The 10,379-nt window shown below is 42.0% G+C and overlaps 1 protein-coding gene across 8 annotated transcripts in view; it reads left to right on the top strand.

Moving 5' to 3' along the window:
• Positions 1–2,671: 2,671 nt before the first annotated feature.
• Immt (inner membrane mitochondrial protein) overlaps positions 2,672–10,379 on the top strand; it is a 42,481-nt gene continuing 34,773 nt past the window's right edge. For all 8 annotated transcript variants that reach the window (XM_074050136.1, XM_074050135.1, XM_074050133.1 and 5 more), the window contains exon 1: positions 2,672–2,923. In XM_074050136.1, coding sequence (XP_073906237.1) covers positions 2,879–2,923 — 45 coding nt within the window. In that variant the 5' untranslated portion in view covers positions 2,672–2,878. The remainder of the gene's footprint in view (positions 2,924–10,379) is intronic.

Genomic DNA, 10,379 nt, shown 5'->3' with positions numbered 1-10,379 from the left:
CTCTGCGCTCCGCTGCGTGCGCAGCTGCCCTAGGCCGGTGCTGAACACACGGCAGGCTCGGAGCCGAGGGCAGTCGGCGCGGCCCAGGTGTTAGAGCGCCTGCCTCCGGGGGACCCGAGTTCAAGCCCCAGTACCACCCAACGAAAGCCCACGCCCACTACCGTGACCCCGGCCCCAAAGGAGACGCTTCCCTCTTTCGAGATGAGGGCTCCTCAGCTGCCCAGACTGTCCCCAAACTCTTGGCTCCAGCGATCCTCCTGTCTCAGCCAGGCAGACAGCTGGGACCACAGACTCCAGTCGCGGTGCCCCGGCTGCTCAAAAACTTCTGAGCATGTGACTGAAAGATCTACTCAAGGACGCAAGGTTCTTGAAACAATTTCTTGCTGTTTTTATCGTTTATTTTGGAAAATTACGCTTCTTATCCTTCACAAAAAAACCTGGAAAACATATGGCTAAATAAATGGAAAAAATAGCAATATTAAAAGCTGGGAGCTCGTGCCTGTAATCCCAGCTACTTGGGAGGCTGAGATCGGGAGGTTTGTGGGTTAAGGCCACTCTTGGCAAATAGCCAGAACTCCCCATCCCCAAAATGCAAGGGAGATGTGGCTCAAGTGGTAGAGCGCCTCTTTTGGAAGTAAGGATGACACCCTGAGTTCAAACTCCAGTTCCACAAAAAAAAAGGCATTTTGAAAAAAACTGAATGCCAATTATAATAAAATGAATGTAAATACTCTGAGGATATTGCACACACAGGTTTTTTTTGTTTTGTTTTCATCCTTGTTTTGGGTTTTTTATGTTTTGATTTTGCTGCTGGGGATTGAACCTAGGGCCTCCTGTGTGCTAAGCATGCCCTTCACCACTGAGCTACACCCTAGCAACATACGTATTTTTTTAAAATTAAGCATAGTGTGATGGTGCCCGTTTGTAACCTCAGCTACTAGGAGAATATGGAGTTGGAGGCTAGCCTGGGTAAAGTTAGAGACCCTATCTCAAAAACAAAATACAACAAAATACAAAAAATACAAACAAAAAAGAGCTGGGGGCATACTTATGTGGTAAGGCAGATGTCTAGCAACTATGAGGCCCTGGGTTCAAACCCCCAGTACTGAAAAAAAAAAAAGTTCACTAGCACTCATTTTGTAAAACAGCTCTGCCTGAAAAGTTCTACACTATTCATTCCTGTTAGCAACCATACGTTCCTTTTTTTTTTCTTTTGGTGGTGGTACTTTCGTTTGCGTTCTATGCTTGCTAGGAAGTCACTCTACCACTTAAGCCACACCTCCGACCCTAGGGAGATAGCAAACTAGAGAGAGAGAGAGAGAGAGAGAGAGAGAGAGAGAGAGAGAGAGAGAGAGAGAGGGAGAGAAAGAGAGAGAACCTCAAAGAACTTTAACCTATATAGATTATATCTATTGACAAGTATTGTACTGGAAACTAAGATTGAGAAAAATTAAAAATAGTTGTTTTATACTGTTACTGTAATAAGTCACCAGAAGTTTAATGGCTTAAATGAAATAAATTTATTATCTTACAGTTCTGTAGGTCACAAATCCAAAATTGATTTTACAGGGCTAAAATCAAGTGTCAGTAGGTCTGTGCTCCTGAAAGCTCTAGGTGAGAATCCTTTTCCTTGCCTTTTCCAATTTCCTTTAGCTATGAATTAAAAAAAAAAAAAAGTTACGAAAATTCTCCTGAAGTAACTTGGAAACTGCAATCACATAATTTCCCAGTTGAAAAAGGTGTGGTGACCCCCATGCCAATTCAAAAAGCCCTGATGATTGTGTCAGTATGCTTTTCAGCACACGGTCGGTAGTTTTGGACTCAAAGCAGTGATCAAGATGGCAACTATACAGTTCTAAGCTCATCACCCGCTTACACACCTGTGTCTCAGAGAAGCTACTATTTATAAAAATGTTATTTAACATGTAATCAACTTCTAGTTATTTAATTTCTATATTGTGATAACGCTAGTAATATGCTGGACTTCATATCGGGTTATTGTTTAAGGGACAATGGGGTTTTTTTCCCCTTTTTTTGGGCTTCGCGCTTGCAAAGCAGGCGCCCCACCACTGGAGCCACACCTCCAGTCCCGAAGGCATGGGTAATATTTAACAAGTTGATTAGACTCGGTGGGATACTTCGAAGTGTGTTTCTGCACTGACTTCTTTATCTTCCAATCTGTCCCACCGACTGCGACTCAAATTATGCTTGTAAAGTAAAAACGAGGGAGAGATGGGCGTGGTTTAATCTGGAAGGAATACAAGCCGTGGGCCCCGTGGAATCCGGCTTCCTGTCCCTGCTCCACTATAGACACGTTCCGCCAACAGTCCCGCCAGTGCTCCTTCTGTCTCCAGCAGTCAGCCTGACCCTGAAAAAGGTCAGACGAAACACTCGCAATCTGAGACGACTCTATTGTTTACGTAACGTAGGACAAATCGATTCTTTACTACGAAATACCCTGCTTGGGTATTTCTTTGTTGGTTTACTTCTCCTAAGAGTACACTCATCGGTTTATCACGGACGATCAAACCGTGTGAAGCATTTCCTTCAGTCCAGTTCACCTAGTAACCCGGGCTTCAGGTCACGGACCAGAAGCCTCAGCGCGACCCGGAAACAGAATCCGCCCTTCCACCCTCTCACCAATCGCCGCGGGCTTGCGTTTTAGCAGCCGGGGCGGTGCCTACCTTCACAGAGCCGCCGGGTCTCTGAGAGGGAAGGAGGCTGCGCGTGCGCAGTGGCGTTGGCTGCGCTTCCTGTGCGCCCGGCACAGAGGCAGTACGGTCGCGAGCACGCACGCAAGCACGCACGCGCGCCCTCCTTGACTTCTGCCGCCCCAGCAGCTCCAGTGTATACCACCAACGCCGTCCATTCGGCCAAGATGCTGCGAGCTTGTCAGTTGTCTGGCGTGACCTCCACTGCTCAGGTGAGCGTGGGGGCTCCCGGAGGGAGCCTGTGAGAAAGCCCACGGAAAATGGGGAGAGTTTGATGCTGCCTAGTTCCCAGGACAGTGGCGTATCGTAAGCCTCCCGGGCGGGCCAGTGAGGCAGTTAACTAGGGAGTTCGCCCGATGACTAGAGGATTATTGCCAAAGCGGGCTGGGGCGTGGAGAGGTGGCAGGGAGGTGGGCGCGGGGCCGAGGCGCGGCTTCGGGGATGTGTCATCCAATCAGCACCGCTCTGCCCCAGTCGAGGACCAATCCTGACTACCGGCGTCCTGGCCGTCGGTTGGGCGCGTAATAGGTTTCCAATCCGGAAGGTCGAAGCGGGAGAACTACAGTTCCCAGCAGGACACGCGAGGCTGTGACTTGGTACATCTTTAATAAGCAGGTGCCTGGACTGCTTTAGAGAGTCCGAGATTTAGGGGTCAAGGTTGTAATTAACCGGTATTGGCTGCCTTTCTTTTAGTAGCTGAGAACACCTCTGAGCTGTTCTTACTCTAATAAGTGAAAGATTTTTCATTTGTGAAACTTAAATTCCTAGCACTTGAGGAAGAACAGGAGTCATGACCTTGTACTCATTTCTGTAATTAGCCTGGGGATCTGTGTCTCCAGGCGCTGGGACAACTGTGGCTAACATATAAGGAGCCTAGACACTAAAACACTCAGCTTTATTTTTGTTATTTTAGTTTTGCATAACTTCAAAGTAACTTTATATAATTCAAAATAAAACAAACTTTCCGTTGCTCACGATTTCCAGAAAATTGATATTTGGGCGAAATGTTGTATTGCAAAACCTACTGTGGCTCGAGCAGTAATTGAATGAAATCCCTAGCCATAGTGAGTTAGACATCATAAAAGTCAAGCTTTTTTTTTTTTAACCTCCAAGTTTGCTTCCCTCCCTATTTATTACTGGAGTAAAGGAAGCAGCTTCTTCCATTGGCAGGTGGGACCTGCATTAGTTTCCTATTGCTATGTAATAAATGCCACAACACCCATTGGTTTCTGTAGAATGGAAGTCTGGGCATGAATGATCTGTGTTCTTTGCTCAGAGTCACACAAGGTGACCAAAAGTATCAGCCATGGTGTGGTTCTCATTTGGAGATCAGGGTCTTTTTTCAAACTCATGCAGTTTGCAAAATTCAGTTCCTTGCAGCTGTAGGACTTAAGTCCTTATTTCTTGCTACCTTTTGTCAGCCATTTCTCTCAGCTTCTAGAGACTGCCAGCAGTTTCTTGCTACAAGGCCTCCAGAGGCCATTTTGCTTTTAAGCAGACTTAAGTGTTTCCTTTCACCAGTCTTTCTGACTTCAAAATCACTTATTTTCCTGTTTGTGATCTCTAGACCCAGAATTAAGTTAGGCCAGACCTACCTGGATAACTTCTCTTTTAATTAATTTAGAGTCAATTTTTTTGATCCCAACTATAGATTAAAACTTCATAATGAAATATAAATAATTTTCTTCATCAAACTTCATTCTTTTTTTTTGGTGGTGGTGATAGCTCAGGGCGTCCTGCTTGCTAGGGACACTTGAATATATGCTTACAGTGCACCTTCCTTATATTCATCCCTTCCCTTCCATCATTCTCCCTCATCCCTCTTCCTCCTGTTTTTTTGTTTTGTTTTGTTTTTTGTTTTTGCAGTACTGGGGCTTGAACTCAGGGCCTACACCTTGAGCCACTCCACCAGCCCTTTTTTGTGATGGGTTTTTTTTTGAGAAAAGGTCTTGAGAACTGTTTGCCCAGACTGGCTTGTAATGAACGATCTTCCTGATCTCTGCCTTGTGAGTAGCTAAGATTACAGGCATGAACCACTGGTGCCTGGCTTCTTCCTCCTAACAATTTCAACAGGTTTTATTGTTTTGTTTTCATACAAGTATATAAAGTACATCAGCCACATTCACCCTCCTTCATGCTCCCCTGAGACAGGATTTTGCTGTGTTGCCCAGGTGATTCTCCTGCCTCAGTCTTGAGTGCTGGGATTATAGGCTTGTACCACTGTGTCTGGCTATAGAGTAAATTCTTTACATAGTAGTTAGTGACTGCTACCTACGCTTTTTGAAAAGCAGTGACATTCCATCATATCCAGAACAAAATCTAGACTCCTTACCATACCCATTAGGCCCTTCATCATCTAGTTCTTTTCCTTTTGGTTCTGGTTTCTCCAGCATATGCCTAACTGCCTTTTCATTTGGTGTTTCTTTTGCCCTGAACTCTCCTCACACATTTTTGCTCCACTCACTCTCATGCAGGTATTTTCTCAAATAACCTTTCTTTCCTAGAGGCCTTCCTGATCTCAAATAGACTTATAAACACTTTCCCTTTCCTTGTATTACTCTATCTTTACTCTTACCCTACTTTGTTTTACTTTGTCTCTGTTAGCACTACTGGACCTTATAGTGTGTATTCGTGTGTGTTTGTTCCATTTAAAATGTAAGCTCCACAGAGACTCTGTATATATGTTGTTCACGGCTGTATTTCCAGTACTGACAGTAGTTTCTGGCTCCTAGGAGATGCTATTAAGTGTCTATGCCACGTTTGAACGAAAGAATGTGTTCTGTGAATTTTTCTTACTCTGAAAGTGGATATGCTCTCCCTTTAAACACCCCCTCCTCATAGCCTTTGTAACTTCTGAGGGTGTATTAGCTAAGTTCTCCAGAGAAACAGAGCCAATAGGCTATGTGTGTACATGTACTTACAACCATTCATTATAAGAATTTGGTTCACACAGTTATGGAGATTGGCAAGTCCAAAATCTGCAGTGTGGGCTGGCAGACTCAAGACTTAGGAGAGTGAATGGCACAGTTCTAGTCCAAAGGCAGTGTGCTAGAGACTTCCTTTTTGCCTTTTTTCAACTCAGACCTTCAACTTGATTTGATGAAGCCCACCATGCTCTGGAAGGCAATCTGCTTTACTCATAGTTCACCAATTTAAATGTTAATCTTATCTAAAACACCCGCCAACATGACACAAAACTAATGACCCTATTCTTTAAGCATGGGCTCATTATCCTTGAATTCTCTAAGGGAGTTATTCAGTAAAAATGAATTGGTTGGTTTTTTTTTTTTTTTCCTAGAAATATGCTTCAGAACTCTGGTCCTTCTCAAATTATTGCCTACTCCTAGAACCTTTCTTCTCTCAGTCCTGTACTGTATTACAGGCCAACCTTTTTGAAGTGATCAGTGGGTTTCAGCCTGGCCTAGGCCTCTCCAGACTACAAACTTGTGAGGGTCATTTGCATATGCAATCATCTTTTCTGTGTATACCTTAAAAGAAGGAGAAACATTGTGTTTTGAGAGTCAACCAAGCCAACTTATTTAACTCAGACCAAGCTTGGTAGCCTGTCTAGTTGAGAATTCAATTTGTCAGTACTAGAGGTAGATTGCCAACCACAGTGCCAGAAAGTAGTTTAGTAGATCTGTTCAGCCTGATGTTTGTTCCTATCCATACTAGAATCCTTTTTGTTATTCCTCATTTTCATGTCTCTAGACCAGTGGCCATTTTGAAATACATTTTATATTTAGTACACCTGATTGAAAACATCTAAAATGTATTCACACATGTGTACAGGAAAAATCAAAGAAGCATCAGATTCATTCTTTTGCCATGCTAATTAGTATCTGCCATTTCCTTTAATGAAGAGTACTTTTTCTCTTAAATGTAGAATATGTTTATAGTAAGGTAATACATAATTCTTATGTATATTTATCTATATATATCTATTGTTTGTGGTACTGGGAGTTGAACTTAGGACTCTACTATTTGAGCCACACACTCAACCCTTTTTGCTTTAGATTATTTTTCATTTAGGGTACTGTTTTCTGCCCAGCTGGCCTAGGACCACAGTCCTCCTACCTATGCTTCCTGCCTAGCTGGGATTAGAAGTGTGAGCCACCACTCTAGTTATGTTTGTTGAGATGTGGTCTCACTAACTTTTTTGCTCAGATGGCCTGGAACCTTAACTCTCCAAATTTCCGCCTCCAGAATAACTGAAATTATAGGTGTGAGCTACTACAGTTGGTCTAAGATATTTTAATATTCTGCATTTCAAGTGTAGAGGTGATCATTAACTTCTGGTTGCCTTTGTAGGAATCTTTGCTTGTATAGGAATTCTTATGACAAAATCCACCAAAACATTGACATTTACAGCAACCAGCAAAGGCTACAGAGGAAACATGGAACCTCTAGATAGCGTTCACATGAGGAAACTTATATACAGTCTCCATTTTGGGGTCGTAATGCTGGATTGTGTTTTCTTACATACGTTCACTTTAGTTTGAAAGATGTAAGGAATAGATGCTCTGTGTAAGAGAATTGCATGGGAATTGTACATTTTTTTCTGGGTTTTAAGTATTAGTAAGGATTTATTTTATAAAATAGGGAAAAGTGGGGTAGGGGGACATATTTCCTGCTCCCCACACAGGAAATGGGAGTAAAGACTCCTTTTGCTTTTTTTGTGTTTGTTAAAATTATTTTTCCACAGGTCACGAGCAGCAGTGCTGACCTGATAACATTCAGTGCAAGGTCATGGCAAATTGCTCTGAAACATTCTTGTCCTTTCTACATCACAGGTCATTACTAATGACAAGGAATTCCAGAACCAGGCCAATATTTTGTATGCATTAGAGTAGAATACAGGATATGTAGGTTATTTAAATTCAGAAATAATTTAATTTGGTGCTGAAGAGAGTGAGCTCTGGAGGCAAACCTTGTATTTGGCAATGATTTATTGGATGACACCCAAAGCATAAGCAAGAAAAAGTAACTTTGACTTCATCAGAATTTAAAACTTTTGCACATCACAGGTCACTTGAGAGTGAAAAGGAGCCAGGCACTAGTGGCTTACACCTGTAATCCTAGCTACTCAGGAGGCAGAGACCAAGAGGATCGTGGAGGCCCTATATCAAAAAGACCCAGTACAAAACAGGGCAGGAAGAGTGGCTCAAGTGGTAGACCACCTGCCTCAACAAGCATGAGACCCTGAGTTCAAGCCCTAGTGCCGTGCAAAAAAAAAAAAAAATATTTCCAGATTATATATCTAAGAAGAGTCTAATATCCAGATATGTGAAGAACTCAGCAACAAAAATTAACCTAGAAAAGTAGGTAAAGGAGTCTGGCGCTGGTGGCTCACACCTGTAATCCTAGCTACTTTGGAGGCTGAGGTCAGTTGGATCACGGTTCAAGGCTATACTGGGTAGATAGTTCAAGAGACCCGCATCTCCAGAATAGCCAGAGCAAAATGGACTGGAGGTGTGGCTCAAATGGTAGAGCGCCTGCTTTGTAAGTGTGAAGCCTTTGCAGATAGAATTACCATATGACCTTGTGTCCCCCCACCACAAGAATTGAAAACAGGTGTTCAAACAAAATCTTTAGATGAATGTTCATAACGTCACTATTCACAGTAAGTAAAAGATGGAAACAATCCAAATGTCTACCATTGACTGATGACTGATACTAGATGACTAAATAAGCAAAATATAGTATAGATAAAATATGGTATCTCTATATAATAGCATAGTAAATTTAGCCATCAAAAGAAATGACATACATGCTATATTCATACACATGCTACAATGTGGACATACTAAGTAGCCCAATGCCAGTGACTCTTACCTCTAACCCTAGCTACTTGGGACGTTGAGATGGTGAGAATCATGGTTCCAGGCCAGTAGTTTGTAAGGACCCCCCCCCCACACCACCAGTCTCCAAAAACTAGAGCAAAATGGACTGCTCAAGCAGTAGAGCACTTGCTCTGCAAGCACAAGGCCCTGAACTCAAACCCAGTTTAGCCAAAAAAAAAAAAAAGAGAGAAAAGTCAAGCACAAAAAGCAGAGTATCACTTGATTCCATGTATAGAAAATATCCAGAATAGTCAAACTCATAGAGACAGAAAACAAATAGTAGTTACTAGGATTTAGTGAAGAGAGGGAAAGTGGAGGATGACTGCTTAATGGGAAAGATATTTCATCTTGGGTTAATGAAAATGTTCTAGAACTTGATAGTGGTGATAGTTATTATAATAAATACCACTAAATGGTTAAAATGGTGAATTTTATGTTGAGTGAGTTTTACTACACACACAGAAGGGGCCAAGGTATTTATAGATGATCAGAAGTATAGAAATAGAGCTAAACATACATATGTACCCCAAACTTGAAAAGGCTTCCATTGGCCAAAGACAAGGTAACGTGAATTTTCAAAGAGATGGTAAATTGCAACTGACCTAAAACTATCAAAACTGTTTCAATCCATGAATTAAAAAAAGATACTGTTCTAAACAGAACTAAGAAATCTCTTGCAATTGCTTTAAGTGGGGTAGAGAGGAGGTTAAGGGGGAGAGATGATGGGGGCAATGTAAATAATGTATAATATAAGTCTAATTGTCACTATGAAACCCCACCCCTCCATAGTGAATATATCCTAATTAAAAAAAAGAAAAAAAAAAGATATTGTTCTGATTAGTTATAGCTACCTAAACAGCTACCCTGAGTTGAGCTTGAGGGTAAAATAACAATGTTGCTTATTCAATTCACTCACTTAAGTTTTAGGGGTTGCCTGGGTTCAGCTGAGCAGTTCTTACTCGTTGACCCTCATGAGGTTTGCAGTCAGACGACCAAGGTCCTTTCCCAGGTTTCCTTACTTTCAGTAAGGAAGTTGATACTGACTGCAGCTGATACCTCAGCAAAGGCTGGAATATCTACACATGTCATTTATGTGTCTAGTTTTCCTCAGTTTGGCAGCTAGATTCCAAGAGCAAGTAAGGTGAGAGGCAGAGCCATGCAGAAGCTGTATTCTTTTTATGGCCTAGTCTCAGAAGGCACAGTACATCACTTTCACTGTCCTATATTAATGAATTATTAACAAAGCCTGTACTTGTTTAAGGGAAGAGTACATAGTACTCATTTTTCACAGAGGAATGCCAAATTTCTGAAAGAGCATTTGGTATAGCAATGTTATTGCAAATGATATTAAATAATACACTCAGTCCTCTCACTACAAGTGATATCCCTCCTGCAGACACATAGAGTAGATTAGACTCTTGGTATCCACAGGTATGGGGTTGCAAGGAGGCTGCAGTTGAGGAAAAAACATAAATGCTCAGGATGCATAGAGTTCAATATTGTGCCGCAGATGTCTGGTTAATTTTTCCCATAACGCCACTCAACTTCTGCTAAAGAAGTTTCAACAGATCTAAGTATTTTACTATATTACTCAAGCACACTCACTTTTCTCCTGCTATTTGGGCAGCGTTTGCTTTTTGGGAGGTGTGTTTTCACAAAATGAAGGGTAAGAGAAACAGCAGATCACACAACCTATGATAACACAGGACTGATTAAGAGGTTCTCTGTATCAGTTGAGCTATGTAATGCATGCATGGGAACTTAAAATTTTTGGTTCTGAGTTTTTGTTTTTTTTTTTTTGCAGTATTGAGGTTTGAACTCAGGG

Source organism: Castor canadensis, chromosome 12, assembly GCF_047511655.1.
Source record: "Castor canadensis chromosome 12, mCasCan1.hap1v2, whole genome shotgun sequence".
Lineage (NCBI taxonomy): Eukaryota > Metazoa > Chordata > Mammalia > Rodentia > Castoridae > Castor > Castor canadensis.
This window is presented reverse-complemented; position numbering and strand designations above follow the sequence as displayed.